At 41.2% G+C, this 18,287-nt stretch overlaps 1 protein-coding gene across 3 annotated transcripts in view; it reads left to right on the top strand.

Moving 5' to 3' along the window:
- Window positions 1-13,285, top strand: part of CEP76 (centrosomal protein 76) — a 34,488-nt gene extending 21,203 nt beyond the window's left edge. For 2 of the 3 annotated variants that reach the window (XM_063451576.1, XM_063451577.1), the window contains exons 10-13: window positions 1,054-1,220; window positions 1,408-1,741; window positions 5,189-5,406; window positions 13,090-13,285. In XM_063451576.1, coding sequence (XP_063307646.1) covers window positions 1,054-1,220; window positions 1,408-1,741; window positions 5,189-5,406; window positions 13,090-13,228 — 858 coding nt within the window. In that variant the 3' untranslated portion in view covers window positions 13,229-13,285. Of the gene's footprint in view, window positions 1-1,053; window positions 1,221-1,407; window positions 1,742-5,188; window positions 5,407-13,089 lie in introns of those variants that run through there. The other variant, XM_063451578.1, reaches the window with a different exon arrangement.
- The last annotated feature ends 5,002 nt before the right edge of the window (window positions 13,286-18,287 follow it).

Below are 18,287 nucleotides of genomic sequence, written 5' to 3'. Positions count from 1 at the left end.
TGATGTCAACTCTTACTGTTAATGGCAGTATTGCAATCAGTTGGCTTAAAGAAGGTTTTTGAATGTAATTGACCTTGTTCCACATACAAGGTTAGATCAAGGAAATCGATCTGTGTTGCATGTATGGAATAGGTAAAATGGAGATTATAATCATTATGGTCAATGTACTTAATGAAGGCTAACAGACTTTCAGATGACCACTCCAACACTATCAAAACATCATCTATGTAGCGTCGCCATTGGACGAGACCGCCCCTGAGACAAGGGCCCAGGTGGATACATAATGACTCCCAATGGGAAACATATAAGTTGGCAAAACTCAGGGGAAATCTCGTCCCCATGGCGACACCACACAGCTGTAAAAAAAAAAAAAATCAATGCATTTAACCAAAAAGTCAACTTGTATATCACATAAATCACTTTGTAGTTCCAAAATCTTCCTATTGACTGTAAGGCCCTTCAGATGAGGTATATTAAAATAAAGGGATGTCACATCCACTGTAGCTAAGAGATAGGAAGATTTCAATTCTAATGTTTGTATAATCTGTAAAATATGTTTGGTGTCTTTTATATGTAAACGGGATTAGAGCAACCAGTGACTGGAGAAAATAATCAACGTAAAATGAAAGGTTACACGATAAATAATCTATGCCACTAATAATTGGACTTCCTGGAGGGTTTAGTAGATTCTTATGAATCTTCGGCAAGAAGTAAAATATAGCAGTTTTGCAGAAAGAGTTGAAGATTAAATTAAATTCTGTTATTGATAAAATATTCAGATCTAAACCTATTTGTAATAGACTCCTCAATTCATTTAGAAATATTTTGGTAGGGTCCTCCTCTTTCATTAAAAACTTTCAAAAAATTACGTCTCATGATAGGGATAGAAGTTAGATTTATTTTATTATCATGCATGTACAAAAAAATAATGTACAAAATGTATAAGGCCGTTGCTGAATTTGATAAATGTTGTGAGATTAAATTGAAATAGAAACTAACATATTAAAAAGGTCATTATAAACATATTTTTGTTTTCATATTTCTGTTGTCAAGGGGGACTGCGAGGATCATTGTAACCTTCTGTGCAGCCTGCTGCTTGGGTTTGGGTTGGATGCTTATGTCTGCGTCGGGACAAAGGGAAAGGGAGTTGCTCACACTTGGGTGATGACATATGGGACAGATGGCACGGTCACATTCTGGGAGAGCTTGAATGGACACAGGTTGGTACCTTGAGGTTTATTTCTGCCAAAACACATAAGGCACTTTTGTCAAGTGTGTGTATATGTTTTTTGTGTTTGTTTGTTTTTTTTTCTTTTCAGGGTGAACTACCTGATGGTTACTATTGACAAACTTTAGGTTGATCATCATTTAAAATGTTAATAATTCTTGCACATCTTGATCCTGCAGATATTTGCATAAACCAATTAATCCCGATGCCCCACCAATGGTTGAACAGCCCAAGTGTGAGTACCCATACCGCTTGATTGGCTGCATCTTTAATCACCAGTGTTTCCTGGCCAACTGCCAGCCCTCGGATTCTGTTGAACTATGTGTTTTTGATCTGAACGATGAGTCCAGATGGAAGCCTATGAGTGAGGAAGCCATTAAATCTGTGTGCTCCCCAGGATCTACCACTTCCCTTCCTCCATTCCCCCCGCTCTGCAGTTCAGTGGTTGATGCTGCAACAGAAAGTAATGACCTTGAGTTACAACTGAGATTCCTTGTGTCGGAGTACAGGAAGGTAAGGTTCATAGACTAATACTACTTTGTCATTATTCAATCCAGGTTAGATAAAATAAGTACACCTCAGGGAAACACAAAGCTACAAAAACAATAAAATTATTCACAAAAATAAATTATTAGAACTTAAATTCCTCCCCATAATAAACTGTGTTTTAGCATAAAAAGAACATTTGAAAAGACTAACATTTATGATGTTGCTCCTTTAAGAGGGAATTGATTGTGAAAAGTTATTCTAATCTGATCTCAAATAATAATGTATAGATTGATCCCTATAGAGAATCAATAAGTCGTGTTGGGGAGCTTGCAAGGGCATAATCCACAGGGCATTGGAGAATAATAACGAATTCCAAAGGACCCCTACTAAAAGAGGAAAAATGGAAATGAGCAAGTCCCAAAAAATGATAAGGAAAGTTTATTCAAAATTGGACAAAAAATGTATTGAAATCAGAAGTATTTAAGGACTCAAATAATCAGTAAAGAATTATAATAAACCCATTACCTAACAAAAGAATATATACATATGGAGTCTCGTAATTAAATCTCAGTCTTTGGAGTGAATATAGTAAGGACATATGTTTATAATCACACAAAGTACTCCGACATTCCATGACTGGCTCAGCAGAGTAGAAGAGATCTGCCAACTGGAAGAGTGGGTTGTCGCAACTAAAGGAAGACTGAAGAAGCATGTGGAGAGCTGGAGAACCTGGATTTACCACTTGGGTACAGACCACACATAAAGCACAATGTGTTGTGCCCGTAAAGGCGACAGGAGACTGCGGGGCCATGGGGGCTCTCTGGGGGGGGTGTCGGAGGAGGCGGGACGGGAGCACTAATTCAGGACAACTATTCTAGTATAGTTTCACTCTCCCTCTCGAGGTGGTTCCTCACGAGAGCCCACTTAACAGGCTGCACAGGTTGGTAACTCGCAGAGGGTGCAGGTAGCTGTGGTTTACGCTACGACCGCTAGGCCCTGGCATCTATGTGACCCAACAGTGAACCAGGTAATGGTCACGGGGCAGGGAACTGGCGAACGTGAATAGGGTGGATGTTCCGTGCACAAGGGCAGTTACACACCTGAGCGACAAACCAAGCATAAACAACGCCCTTGAACACGTAAGATGATACCTGTAGACCTGAACCTCTCCTTGCAAACCCACAGGGGAGTAGTAATACTTTAGGGGGGGGGGGGGGATGATCGACCTACTATTGTAACTAATTCCCACCTGTATGCTAGGACTGTATGTAGTAATACATTGAGAAACTTTGAATGAAAAACTGAGATTGTCAAAAGGATAGGGAGGAGGGAGAAAGAGGGAATAGAAAAGAAAAAGCGGCACTCTAACCACTCCGTTACCTACATTATACAATTGTACATGTATCCTTAGGTACAGGGATTGCAGAATCAAGGTATGATTTATGTCTTGCATTGTTATTTTTTTGTAAACGTTGGTCCTGTCTAACTACTTTACTTTCCATAAAAAAAGTTAAATAAATATTGTAAAAAAAAAAAATTATCACACAAAGGTACATGACCCAGCAATATAAACCACAATTGATCCTTAGAAAAATAACAAAAACAACTGTTACACAAAATGCTACTTAATCTAGATGCTCAGTGGGAGTCAAAATATTAATCTGTCTTGGTATAATGATACTTGAGGTAACTATGTATCAATTGAGTGTCTGTAACACTAACAGTAGCAGTGATTAGGTATAATACATATGACTACATAAACCCAGGAGATTTGGGGTAAAAGGTAAAACAAACCAAAAAAACAAAACACACAACTATGTAATGAAAAAACGAACATTTATTTGTAAAGGATAACTTGTGCCTAATGCTAAAAGGATATATTGCAAAACATATAGCCTCCTAATACCACAGGCTGGTTCTCCGATATAAGGATGTATCTAAGAGTGCTACCACGACTTAACCACTTATTTACTTGCATTGCTCAAGGCTCTCCTATCAATGGTTAAATAAAAGAGTCTAATGTAGCTTTGCAATTACACATTCCAAAATATCAGATTATAGCTAGAGACTACTACAGACAAATCACCACTCACATACCATGAAAAGTTAAAAACAACCAAGCTACCCAAGTAGCTAGCTCTTACCACCCTCCTGCCTCCCTCCGTGCAATATTGGGGTGAAAAAACAAACAAACTTCATTATGAGAAGCCTGTAGCTGGACCTCGTGTGGCCCAGTGATGTCAGGAGGGGGCATGGAAGAGCAGTGCAGGGAAGTTCGGGAATACTTTTTTTTTTTTTTTTTACAGATTTTACAACAAATTGAGAGGTGTGACTTTCTCCACAGTGCCCAAAAGGGCATATTACAATGGAAAAGCCCCCCCCCCCCCCTTTTATTTGGCTGCCTGCATGGATGAACATTTAAAGGAATACTATAGGCACCTAAACAACTTTAGCTTTATGAAGCAGTTTTAGTGAACAGATCATGCCATTGAAGTCTCACTGTTCAATTCTCTGCCATTTAGGACTTAAATCACTTTTGTTTCTGTTTATGTAGACCTTGCCACACCTCCCCTGGCTGTGACTCTAACAGCAAACATGAAAAAACATGTTAATCATATGTTAAACTTTCTTTAGAAGTTCTTATATCCAGTTCTGTAATTTTAATCACACACAAGACTCTTGCAGGCTATTGTAGACCGTGCACAAGATGAGAATTTTTAAATTAAACAGAATGTGCAGTAAAGGATGTTTAAACATTTGATCTCTCTTAACAGGAAGTGTTTAGGAAGGCTGTGTAAGTCACATGCAGGGAGGTTTGAGTAGGGCTGTGTAAACAAAGTGATTTAACTCCTAATTGGCAGAAAATTGAGCAGTTGGACTGCAGGGGCATGATCTATACCCCAAACCTGCTGTATTAAGCTAAAGTTGTTTTGGTGCTTATAGTGTCCTTGTAAGGTAATTCACAAAATCTGAAAGGGTCAGGCTTGTACCAGGAAATATAAAAATAACTGGGCCAGAATAGCAAACATGGATGTATTCTGCAACAGTTCCAGCATCTATATTTTGCTATAGAAAATTTCCAATTCGATTGACAATTCCTGGTTTAGTGACTTTCCTTGTTTTCAGCCTCAATTGGAGTTGGATCCTCATTTTAAACTATCTTGCTAGCTACATGCATCATGGAAGTCTGACAGGTTACTTTCAGTAGTAGTGTAATTCAATTTTTTTTCTCCCAAAATGCTAGTACATTTTTATCTCACAGACTGGGACCGTACGGGGCTTGTCACAATAACCTACAATTGTCATGATTTTGGACTTTAAAATGAGCCACACAAGAGTTAAGTTCAATGTTCATTTTAATTCCTTTAAAATTGGTGAATTATGGTACTGACCTTGGTTTAAACAATAGTTGGCTATGCAAATAATTAACATGCGTGATATATTGTATTCCCCGTTCATTTTACTATAAAGGATTTAGGTCTCACCACTGTCTGGGAAGATCATCTATCCTACCTCTTAACGCCTGCATTAGCCTCATATGAGATTGAGCGGACCACAGGAATATGTGCTGGGAATGAGGAGTTTCAGGATTCCATAAGAAGGGCTGTTCCCAATGGCCACACTTTTAAGGGATTCCCTATTCATTTTGTCCATAGAAATGCAAGGAGAGCATTTGCTACATGTCTGAGGTAATTTTATTAATGGTTATTTTATTAATGATTAACCTTTAAATCCAAAGATACATTAATTAAAGGAAAACCTGGCACTATCGGCTCTTGAAGAGCCCCCCTTCCCCTCGGCGCTGAAGGGGTTAAAATGGCCAGAGGCGCGCGCACATTCAAACCCACCCATAGGAAAGCATTACTCAGTTTGGGTGCCTATAGTGGACCTTTAACCCCTTAAGGACACCTTGTGTGACATGTCATGGTTCCCTTTTATTCCAGAAGTTTGTTTCTTAAGGGGTTAAGAAACTTACATGAATAGCAATTGTATTTGTAAACTTAGAATTGCCTACAAATCATGTATAAGATTTACAAAAACAGGTTAACAAGTTTGAAAATTCAGTAAAATAAAGTGTACCGTATATACTCGTGTATAAGTCGATCTCATGTATAAGTAGAGTGCAGTTTTGTGACCAACAATTGTGAAATATGTTATGCCTCGTGGATAAGTCAAGGGTAAAACTTGGGGCTATGAAATTATGTAAATATTTTAATTATATACACACACTGATACAAACACACACACTGCATTATATACACACACACTCATACAAACACACACTCTGCATTATATATACACACACTGTGTGTATATAATGTAGAGTGTGTGTGTATATAATTCAGAGTGTGTGTTTGTATTAGTGTGTATAGTGTGTGTGAACTGGGTGGGGGAGGGCATTTTTATTATTTTTTATTTTTTTATTTTAATTTATTTTTTCCCTTCAGATTAGAGGCAGTGCTTATACCACAGGGATATCCAATCTGGAGGGAAAAAACAGGCAGGCAAATCTCCAAACATTTAAACCCTCCCCTAATTACCTCCTTTCCCATAAGTAGCAGCTGCTCCTGATCATACCCAGTTCTTTGCCTGCCTCCGGCAGGGGAGGTTAGACAGGAGGTTCTCCAGGAAGCAGGTGAGAAGGGCTGAGGCTCTGGGGGCACTGCTTCCTTCATGTCCGGGTAAGTAGCCTTTAACACGCCGGACGGCGTGGTCCCTCAAGTTTTATGTTGCCGTCTAATGCCGTGCCAGGTGCCGGTCTGACGAAGGACGCAGGCGTGCGTCGGCTGGGAAGTCCTGCGGTGGAACGCACACACAGGTTGCGTTGCGTTCCACTAGGGAGTCGCGAAGCGCTATGCGCATGCGCAATGCGAACCTTGATTCAGGCGCCAAATTTGAACTGGGCGTTCTCTTTGGTTTCAGGACTTATATGAGCATTTACCAGCAGCAACCTCTGTTTGCCAGGAGCTCTCAGATCGGTTGTAAAGAGTGTTATCTCACCTGCCCTCCAACACACTCTCAGGCCATTTAAGGTAAGACTGATTAAGTTTTTAATTAAATGGGTCCTAGCCTGAATCGATAAGGAGAAAAATTTGATTGTTTTCCCTTTTTTGTTTTCTCTTTTCAGTATGTCTAATCCGGAAAATTTGGATAAAGTTGCTGAAAAGGGGAAATGTTCATCTAAAGCCAAGCATTTAATCTGCTCTGTGTGTAGCCAACCTATGCCAGATGGTTATAAAAAGAAACTTTGCTCAGTGTGTTCTAAAGAAGCTTCAGAGGAAGCAAAAAGAACAGAAATGTCTACTTTCCTCAGCTGGTTGCAACAGAGTATGCAGCAAACATTTGTGGATATGCAGTCGGCTGCATTACAGGCAGTCCAGGCCTCGGTTGCCCAAGATTCGCAAGTTGTAAAACATGCTAAGAAAAGACTGAGATCTTGGGAAGCTTCTGATACTAGTTCAGTAACTAGTGGTTCTGAGTATGAGGAAATTTCAGGTGGTGATTCTTCAGATGAGGAGTTTGCCTTCCCAGATGAAGCAATTGGGACATTGATTAAAGAAGTGCAGTGCATTTTTGGAATTGAGGAAACAGGGAAAAAGTCCAAAGTGTTTCCTTTTCTCCCACAGATTAAGGAATTGATTTTAAAAGAGTGGAAATTCCCTAGTCACAAGCCGTTTCTGTCTAGACATTTTAAAACTCTTTTTTCCTTAGCATCGGAACAAGACTGTAAGCTGGATACGGTCCCTGTAGTGGACGTTCCTATTGCTCAAATCTCTAAGAAAACTACTTTACCGATTGGAGACACAAGCGGGCTCAAGGATGTCATGGACAAACGCATTGACTCCTCCTTAAAAAAGTTGTTCATATCTTCTGCAGCCCAAGCTAAAGCTGTGATTACAGGGTCATCTGTTGCCAAGGCCCAAAGACTTTGGTTGGAAGAACTAGAAAAAGTTTATACGGGAGAAACTAAGGAAGACCCGGTAAAGCTATTAAAGAATATCAGGATGGCATCTGATTTTTTGGTAGATGCGTCTGCAGAAAGCCTAAAAATTTCGGCCGAGAGTATAGGTACTTCAACAGTCGCCAGAAGAGCGCTTTGGCTCAAAAATTGGTCAGCAGATACAGCATCTAAGAATTCACTGTGTGACCTATCCTTTGAACCAGGAAGACTTTTTGGTTCAAAACTGGATGAATTGTTAAAACAGATGAAGGAAGGAAGGAAAGCTTTACCAGAATCATTTAAGAAGCAGTTTAGAAGACGTAAAGCGGAGTCGCTTCCCTCATTTAGAAGTTCCTTTCGTAGAAACTATTTCAGGGGTCAGCATAAAAAAGCCTTTGATTATAGGAAGAAGGAAAGATTTTCTGACAGAAGAAATAAAACGTTATGACGCCAGGCCTGTGGGTGGAAGGCTGAGTCACTTCCTAGAGCACTGGAAAGGAACAACATCAGATCGCTGGGTTCTCACAGTGATAAAACACGGATACGCTCTAGAATTATCACAAGCCCCAATGGAAATGTTTCTATGTTCCGAGGTTCATTCTCTAGAGATGGAACTCTCTCTGATGCGAGAAGTATCGACTCTATTACTGAAAAGAGTGGTGGAAGAAGTTCCTCTCAAGGAAAGTTTTCGGGGCACCTATTCAAGACTTTTCTTGGTTCCAAAACCAGATGGTTCGTTCAGACCCATTTTAGATCTAAAAGCCGTAAACAGGTGGATTATCAAAAAGAAGTTCCTCATGGAAACAATAAAGTCCGCTACTCTGCTTATTCATCCAAAAAGTTGGTTTGCGTCCCTGGATTTTAAAGATGCCTATCTTCATGTGCCCATAGCAGAATCCAGCAAAAGTCTTCTAAGGTTCGCTGTGTGCTGCCGATCAGTAATCAAACATTACCAGTTCAGAGCATTACCTTTCGGCCTGTCATCAGCACCCAGGGTATTCACAAAGCTGCTAGTAGTCGTTTCAGCTTTCTAAGAGGTATGGGCATCTCTGTCATTCCGTATTTGGACGACTGGCTGTTGATTGCAGAGTCCCAAGGTCAACTACAGCTAGACCTGGGGACAGCGATAGAATCGCTAGAAAGGCATGGCTGGCTAATAAATTTCAACAAATCGGAACTAGTGCCAGTTCAAAGGATCCAGTTCCTGGGTCTGATTTTGGATTCTATCGCAATGAAGATATTCCTGCCAGAAGAGAAGAAACTAAAAATCAAGCGATTAATTTGGAATCTCAGAAGAAAAATTGTGTTTTCAATCAGAGAAGCCATGGGCTTACTGGGTCTGTTTACAGCCTCAATCCCGGCAGTCGGTTGGGCAAAATCCAGAATGAGACCTCTACAAAGAAACATTCTGCAAGTCTGGAATCGACAGGAACTCGGCCTGGATGGGCTTATGAGGTTCAACAAGCTAACTTTGAGAAGTCTGCAGTGGTGGACATCTTCTCGATTCCTGCACGAGGGTCTGTCATTCCGGATGAAGTCCTTCACTATAATTACGACAGACGCCTCTGCCCTGGGCTGGGGGGCCCATCTGGGAGACATCAAGAAGCAGGGGTCCTGGCAAGAGAAGGATATGAAAAATTCCTCGAACTTCAGGGAATTAAAGGCCGTGTGGATGGCACTCTTGGCATTTCAGATGCTTATCAAAGATCGACATATTCAAATCCGCTCAGACAATCGAACGACAGTGGCATATTTGAACAGACAGGGAGGTACGAGATCAACAAAGTTAGAAAGCCTTTGTTCAATGATCATGCTGTGGTCAGAAGTGCACCTGATGTCAATTTCAGCAGTTCACATTTCAGGGAAATTCAATGTGGTGGCAGATGCCCTGAGCAGGCATCATTTGAAACAAGCAGATTGGTCCCTGTCATGCAGAACTTTCAAGTTCATCACAGACCGCTTCAGTGTTCCGGAGATAGATCTGATGGCTTCCAGAATGAACAGGAAGACAGGACGTTTTGCATCCCTAAATCCAACAGACAGGCCGGATATCATAGATGCCCTGTCAGTTCCATGGAAGTTCAACCTGGCTTATGCCTTTCCGCCAGTAGTGCTTATTCCCAGAATACTTCAAAAAGTAAGACTGGAAAGTGTACGTATTATCCTTATCCTTCCATGGTGGCCAAGAAGAAGTTGGTTCTCGGTTCTCCTGAATTTTCCAGGGGCCACATTTTGGAAGCTCCCACTTTCAAGAGAAATACTAGAGGACGCCATGGTGCCTCTGCCGACCCTTCGAAGATTCCATTTGACGGCCTGGTTTCTGAACGCCAGATTCTAGAGAGCAACGGTCTGGATACTGAAGTGATAAAGATCCTGTTGGCAACTAACAAGGAATCTACTTCAAAGATCTACGCTAGAATTTGGAAGATATTCTGTCAGTGGTGTTGTAGATTTAAAGTCAACCCTGTTTCCGCATCCATCCAGAAGATTCTAAGTTTCCTTCAGATGGGATTTGCTAAAGGTCTTAAACCTGCTTCATTGAAATTGCAGGTTTCTGCTATCAGTTTCTTCTCCCTCAGATGCTTGGCCTCTAATATTCTGATTTCGAGGTTCTTCAGAGCTCTAACTCGTTTGGTGCCCTATGTTAGGGAAACCTATCCTCCCTGGGATCTTAACTTGGTTCTTTCAGCGCTTTGTGAGCCGCCCTTTGAACCATTGGAGGAAGCTTCCCTGAAGATTATTTCGTTAAAAACGGTCTTTTTGGTGGCTATTACATCAGCTAAAAGAATTTGTGAGATTCAAGCTCTTCGGGCGAATTTTCCTTTTTTAGTTTTCCATCCGGACAAGGTGGTTCTAAAGCTCGATCCTTCTTTTATACCTAAAGTTTTTTCGGTTTCGAACGTCAACCAGGAAGTGGTCTTACCGACTTTTTGTCAGAATCCATCTAATGCCTTGGAAAGCAAATTTCACTGCCTAGACGTAAAGAGATGTCTTTTACAATACCTAAAATCTACGGAATCCTTCAGGAAGGATAATAGTCTTTTTGTCCTATTCAGAGGCACTAGGAAAGGCATGAAGGTTTCGAAGAGTTCTCTGGCTAGATGGCTGAAGGATTGTATTCTGTTGGCTTATTCCAAGAATGGCATGGAACATCCAGGCCCTATAAAGGCCCACTCTACTAGAGCGGTTTCGACGTCTTGGGCTCTCCGAGCAGCTGCATCTCCCTCTCAGATTTGTTCGGCTGCTACTTGGTCCTCTCTCCATACTTTCTCAAGACACTACAAGTTGGACATACTGGCCTCGGAGGATGCTGCTTTTGGGCGCAAGGTGCTTCAAGCTGTAGTGAAATGAACCCGCCCTCAGGATCTGCTTTATTATATCCCTGTGGTATAAGCACTGCCTCTAATCTGAAGGGAAAAACATAAATTTTACTTACCGTAAATTTCTTTTTCCTGAAGATTAGAGGCAATGCTACATTCCCGCCCCTTTTTTCTAATAAACTCAGTAATTTTGCAGCTATTTGGCTTATGTATTTTCTGTGTATGATCAGGAGGAGCTGCTACTTATGGGAAAGGAGGTAATTAGGGGAGGGTTTAAATGTTTGGAGATTTGCCTGCCTGTTTTTTCCCTCCAGATTGGATATCCCTGTGGTATAAGCACTGCCTCTAATCTTCAGGAAAAATAAATTTACGGTAAGTAAAATTTATGTTTTTTTATTTTTTTTTATTTTAGGATTATTTTTTATTTTATTTAATTTTAATATTTAATTATTTTTTAATTGTAATATTATTATTTTTTTTATTTCATTTTATTTTCGTCCCCCCTCCCTGCTTGATACATGGCCAGGGAGGGGGGCTCTCATTCCCTGGTGGTCCAGTGGATGGGCTGTGCAGGAGGGGGGCTGGCAGCGAGCTGTAACTTACCTTTCCTGCAGCTCCTGCCAGCTCCCTTCTCTCTCCTCTGTTCCGGTCAGCTCCCTTCTCCTCCACTGTAAGTCTCGTGAGAGCCGCGGGGTCAGAGCATTGCCGTGGGTTACCGTGGCAACGCTCCGCGCGGCACTCAGACCGCAAGACTTACAGGGGAGCTGACAGAAGCTGCAGGAAAGGTAAGTTACAGCTCGCTGCCAGCCCCCAACAGGACCGCCGGGCTTGTAATGAGCCCGGCGGTCCTAGTCTGTATTATGGCAATGTAAGTTGCCATAATACAGACAGTGACTCGAGTATAAGTCGAGTGGGTGGTTTTCAGCACAAATGTGCTGAAAAACTCTGCTTATACTCGAGTATATACGGTAATTGTATTAAATTAAAGATTGGAGTAAAGTAGGTGACCCTCTGTACATAAGATTAGTTATTTATGCAGCCTGATTTAGAACACATTGCAAAAATCACAGATCGTTAAGTAAGCTTTTTGCTTGAAAAATGGTATCTGGATTTATTTGGGTTTTAAATGCAATACAATAACTTTATTTGGGTGCTTCCTTTTTTGTTTCTTTGTTTTTCTAGCAAATTAGACAAATTACTCTCAAAAAGCATTAATTCCCTCAAAAAGCACATACACATTGTAGAGCTCATAGCGTTAGAAAAAATCAATATCTGTGACATCTGTACCGTCACTGACAGTGTAACAGTGTAAGAGCCTAGTTTTATGTACATGATCACTGCATTTACAGATTACACTATGCTGCTTTGAATGGCTTAGTTTGCCAAAGTATCAATTTCTTAAAGCATCTTGTCCTCTTAGACCACCACCGTGTCCTCTTAGAGTTTGCAATATGTTACAGTTCATGGCAAAAAGTAAATTCTTACTGCCTGTACAAGTGACTTTATCCAACCTTGTCCGTTCTTCACTGCTTTCATTGCTAGAATTGAGTACACCCAGTAATTGTGCCACAACTTAAAATTAATAGCGGAGTATATACATTGTCGCTGCCTTTACAGACTACACTATAAATGTATATGCAGCTTTGTTCATGACCTGTTCCTCAGCTGTGAGATTGCAAAATCCTCGCAATATTTTAAGAAAGTATATTGGACAAACCTCTCTACAGATTTCTCATAGTTAATGCACAGAGATTGAGTGAAAAATGCTTACTCAGCTCAATAAATGAAACCTAAACTGCATGTTCTTTATGATCGAAATTACTACCAGTAGCAGAAAAAAAAAATCTGTGCACCCAAGACTTGAGGATGTTTTTTTTTTAACCGTTTTGGCTTTTAGTGTGTTTGCTTTACACAGTCATACATGTCACTGTCAGTTTTTTTTAGGGACGTGTGTGTATACACATACACACTATCTTCCTAAATATCACTAAGATGAGACTAATCCACTTCCTCATGTTTAATAACTTTCCTGGCAAGCCCGCTTCTACTATTCTGTGTTGCTTTTTCTACTCTGACCTCAGAATTTGATTGTTTTGTTAATATTTCCGCAGATCTCCATTTTGTGATGAGATATTATCCTGCCGTGGGGATCAGATCAGACTTGCTGTCAGAGTGCGTGTTTTCACGTACCCAGAATCTGCTTGTGCTGTGTGGATAATGTTTGCATGTAAATATCGCTCTGTGTTATGACACACACACACTACCTCTTCATTCTAAGCATTCAGACTATGTTTACCAAGGACAGTTTGCAAGAAGAAAATAATTTATTTTTTCTTAAATATGCTTGTTTTGTAATTATGCATTTTTCTATAAAAACATTTTTATAGTTCAAGACTTTTCATCAATGCTAAATACAATTCTGAAAATATATTTTTATATGATATTAAAGTTTTACATATAAGTTTATTTTGGCTACTCTTTTATTAAACCAACATTTTGTATTTGAGTTTGTTTATTAAAGTAAAAATGGTAATAAACAGGATAGTGTTTTTTCTATTTTTCCAGTGACGTATGGGCTTACAAATGGAATAACTATGCAATGTAATTCACCCATGTCTTCCACTAGGGGGTGCTGTATGTTTACACCAAAGTATTGAGAATACTTCTGTTGCGCTGAAAATTATTTAGATGTAAAATGATTTGTATATATTTTCATCGTCTGATTGGACTTGCTGAGCAGTCTGAAGATTTGTTCAAGTATTTCTAAATTTCCGACATATCTCCCTGCTTACAGTGCCTTGCAAAAGTATTCACCCCCTTTTACCAATTTGTTACATTACAGCCTTAAGTTCAATGTTTTATTAATCTGAATTTTTTATTTTATTTTTTATTTAGGTTTTTTCAGTTCTCATACACTGAGTAATGAGAATATACATTTTACATTTATCCATGTATAATAACAAAAACAGTTAACAAGTAAACATACTGTGCAATTTAATACATTCAAAGGGCATGATTACATTCTGGTTGGTCTGGAAAGTGTTTTTTATGAAACTTGCATAATTCCCTTTAGTCTAATGTATGTGATGCCAGAGGAATTTACTGACCCTCCACTAACTCTGAATGTGTGGATCCAAATATTTTGTACGTTATAGAGCTACTCCACTCGTTCAGGGCTTTAATTCCGACTGTGAGTGTGCATCCTCCTGTCTCGATATCTCGATTTGCAGAGCTATCACCTTTATGTAATCGCAGATTGTGCGTTAATCTGAATTGTATCTGATGGATCAGAACACAATAGTCTAAGTTGGTGAAGTGAAATAAGAAAAAAAAAAAAAAGTAAACAAAAAATTGGCATGTGCGTATGTATTCACCCCCTTTGTTATGTAGCCCATAAAAAGCTATAGTGCAACCAATTGCCTTCAGAAGTCACATAATGTGAAATGATGTCCACCTGTGTGCAATCTAAGTGTCACATGATCTGTCATTACATATACACACCTTTTTTGAATGGCCCCAGAGGCTTCAACACCTAAGCAAGAGGCGCCACTAACCAAACACTGCCATGAAGACCAAGGAACTCTCCAAACAAGTAAGGGACAATGTTGTTGAGAAGTACAAGTCCGGGTTAGGTTATAAAAAAATATCCAAATGTTTGATGATCCCCAGAAGCACCGTCAAATCTATCATAACCAAATGGAAAAAAACATGGCACAACAGCAAACCTGCCAAGAGACGGCCGCCCACCAAAACTCACGGACCGGGCAAGGAGGGCATTAATCAGAGAGGCAGCACAGAGACCTAAGGTAACCCTGGAGGAGCTGCAGAGTTCCACAGCAGAGACTGGAGAATCTGTACATAGGACGACAATAAGCCATACGCTCCATAGAGTTGGGCTTTATGGCAGAGTGGCCAGAAGAAAGCCATTACTTTCAGCAAAAAATAAAATGGCACGTTTTGAGTTTGCAAAAAGGCATGTGGGAGACTCCCAAAATGTATGGAGGAAGGTACTCTGGTCTGATGAGACTTAAATGTAACTTTTCGGCCATCAAAGAAAACGCTATGTCTGGCGCAAACCCAGCACATCACCCAAAGAACACCATCCCCACAGTGAAACATGGTGGGGACAGCATCATGCTGTGGGGATGTTTTTCTGCAGCCGGGACTGGGAAACTGGTCAGAGTTGAGGGAAAGATGGATGGTGCTAAATACAGGGATATTCTTGAGCAAAACCTGTACCACTCTGTGCGTGATTTGAGGCAAGGACGGAGGTTCACCTTCCAGCAGGACAATGACCCCAAACACACTGCTAAAGCAACACTTGAGTGGTTTAAGGGTGATGTGGGATTATTAAAAATCCTTATTGTACTTGTATTGAATTATTGCACTAACTCCATTTTAACTTTATACTGTGACAATCCTCCATTTTGTCCTCCTAACCTGACTTCTTCAATCCTCCATTTTGTCCTCATAACCTAACTTGTTCATTTTAAAACTACCTTACATGACAGAATTTCCCAGCACATCTAATACAATAGACAAAGACTGTATTTTCTATAAAGACATGATTAACACAGGAACTGCTGACTTTTCCTTAAACTTGCAACATAGTATAATTTGAAGGCCATGAGAACACAGTAGTAATGAAATGTTCTATTCATAAGAGACCTTGCACCTGGCCACGAGGCCTGAGATCACCGACCGTGTAAAATGACGCTCAAGACCCCCTTGTCCCCACCCGTGTCCAGAACAATCCCACCTCTTGGTGGGTGGGCACGGGACTAACCACTTAGTTTTTGAGCCAATTAATAATATTGATAGGTGGACACTAATCCCGACACTTAACAATTAATCCAATTAATGATGTTTATTTGCTGATATTCTAATAATCAATGATGACGTAAAATGTCTCTTAAAAGGGCCTGCGCGTCCACTTTTTAATCACTTGCCAATAAATTTTCTCGAAGTTATTTTAACCTGAACCTTGTGTGTCAGACTTAATTACTTCAGCGTATATACGCAATTTAATTTTATTGATTTGGACAGGAACAGATAGACATTTAAACATTTTGGTTTACTGCTAAAAAGTACCATAACAACTTGGCGCCCAACGTGGGGCATCGGGCTATGTCCGGCCGGTGAGCCGTCCTAAGGAAGACAAGGGTGGACGGAGGAATCCGGGGGGAAGGAAAGGAGATTGATCACCTCCAGGTACACGGTAGAGACTTCTGCAGAGCCACCGGTATGTTCCGGCCCCTTTGATTGACCCGTCCACGTGTCTGTGACTGCTTCCCGGGAGGACATCAAAGACAGGTAATATCTTGCCCGGTGCCTCGTTACTCACTTGTTTACCTGCATTTTAGTCTATCTGTTGCCTGGGTGTGTTTGAATTGTTTGCCTGTTTCCCCATTTTGAGATAAAGGGGGGGTGGACCTGCAGGGGATTTGCCTGGGGTTCTGTCTTGCTTGTTTTCCCCTTTTTGGGATAAAGGGGGGTGGACCTGAGGGGACTTGCCTGGGTCTTCAGTATATCTGTCTATCTGTTTGTATTTTGCCCCTTTTGGGATAAAGGGGGGTGGACCTGAGGGGATTTGCCTGGGTCTTCTGTTGCCTGTTTTACTCCTTTTAGGAACCACGGTGCTGTGGTTGTAGGGAAAAAGGGGGGTTGACCTGTGGATGTGTTCCTGGGGGTCATCTTTTCCTGTTTAACTCTTTTAGGAGCCTCGTGGCTGGGGCTGTAGGGAAAAAGAGGTGTGTTGGATCTGTGGAGATTGTGTAGACTCATAGTTTCCTGGGGATCCTTCTTGTGTCACTTTGATAGCCTAGCTAGCTTCTCTGTGCACGTTACTCTGCTTGCAGAGTGGTGGTACCCTCCAGCTTTGAGCGCTGAGCTGGAGCCATTCCAATTTTTTATTTGTGGTGGATGAATTCGAGCAGGCATTGCTGTTTTCATCGCCACGGAGTAGTGAGACTTATAAAGTGGGTTTTTATAGGGGCACTACAAGGGTGAGGGTAGCGCAGACACTATTAGTGGGCTGCTGTGTCGAGGGAGGCTGGCGGAACTCGGACCGGTGTCAGTTGTTTTCCGCGGCTGCAGGTAGTGGAGACACTACGGGGTTGAGGGAGGTGACTTTGGAGTAAGCACACGAGTAAAGGAAAGGAATTACTGTTGATTTTATTTGAACTGTGATGCATGCACTGTACTTCAACTGTATTGTTGTCTTGTTTGTTTAATGAGGAGTCTCATGTACTCCTGTGTCTGTCTCTAAGGATTTTTTTCCTTGCCTTTCATCTTTTCTACACTTTCTATATAATTATACTATCCACTCCCATTCCTCTTAAAAGAGAAGTGATTGGTCACACACTTCTCACCTCGCTCCAATCCGTGTCTACCACCCCGGGTAGGCGGATTCAGTGACTGGTCTACGTTTTGGGAAGAAGCACCTGAGAAAGTCCCACGGTTCTCGGGTGGCAGTCGAGCATTGTAGACGTTCCTGTTCAATTTTCCTTCTCTCTCTCTATATCTAGGACGCTGGTATAGGGGTAAAGGGACTATGGGACAGGATTTAGATAAGCCCAGCAAGGGCTGGTTAGCATGTGATTTAGTAGAGAACAGAGAGGGTGAAGAGATGGTTAAAGGTGTTGAGAAGATTGCAAAAGTATGTAAAATTGCTGTACCGACATGTGGAAGATTACAACCAGAAAGTTGGCGCAAGTTACTGGCAGAAATGAAAGGCAAGCTTACAGACAATGGTTTATTAAAGACTGCTGAAGCATGGTACAGAGTAGCGAAGGCTATTCAGTTAGAAGGTTGGGTTGAGGAAGAGATAAATCACAAAGGTGTAAAATTGTTTGTGTATCATAAGAATTGTGTTGCTGGGGTTTACCCTCAGCCGGCGCCCCAAAAATGGCGCCCAGGGGATGTCTATCCCCAAGGTTCAGTCAGCAGTAGGTGATAGCCAGCTGACTATGTTCCCCACTCCCGATCCTCCCGAATCCCATCCCATCACCTCCCCTGTCTGCCCGGTCCTGAATTCTGACGGATCTTTCTTTACCCCTTCCCCTTCTCTAACAGTCCCATCATCCTCATCCATCCCCACGCTCCCTTCCATGCCTAATCCTAACATCTCATCTGCCATTTCCTCCCTGCAATCCCTCTCCATGACTAATCCCCTCCCGTCAGCATCCGCCCAACTAACTACCCCTCCCTCCCTTGCTCCGACTCCTCCTTCTGCACCCATCCCTACCAATCCCGTCCTGTCTCCTCCCATAACCAACTCCGCCCCAGTCCAATATCCTACCTCCTTAAA

This window comes from Pelobates fuscus, chromosome 4 (genome assembly GCF_036172605.1).
Source record: "Pelobates fuscus isolate aPelFus1 chromosome 4, aPelFus1.pri, whole genome shotgun sequence".
Taxonomy (NCBI): Eukaryota; Metazoa; Chordata; class Amphibia; order Anura; family Pelobatidae; genus Pelobates; species Pelobates fuscus.
The sequence above is the reverse complement of the archived record's forward strand: the minus strand, read 5'-3'. Positions and strand labels throughout refer to the sequence as shown.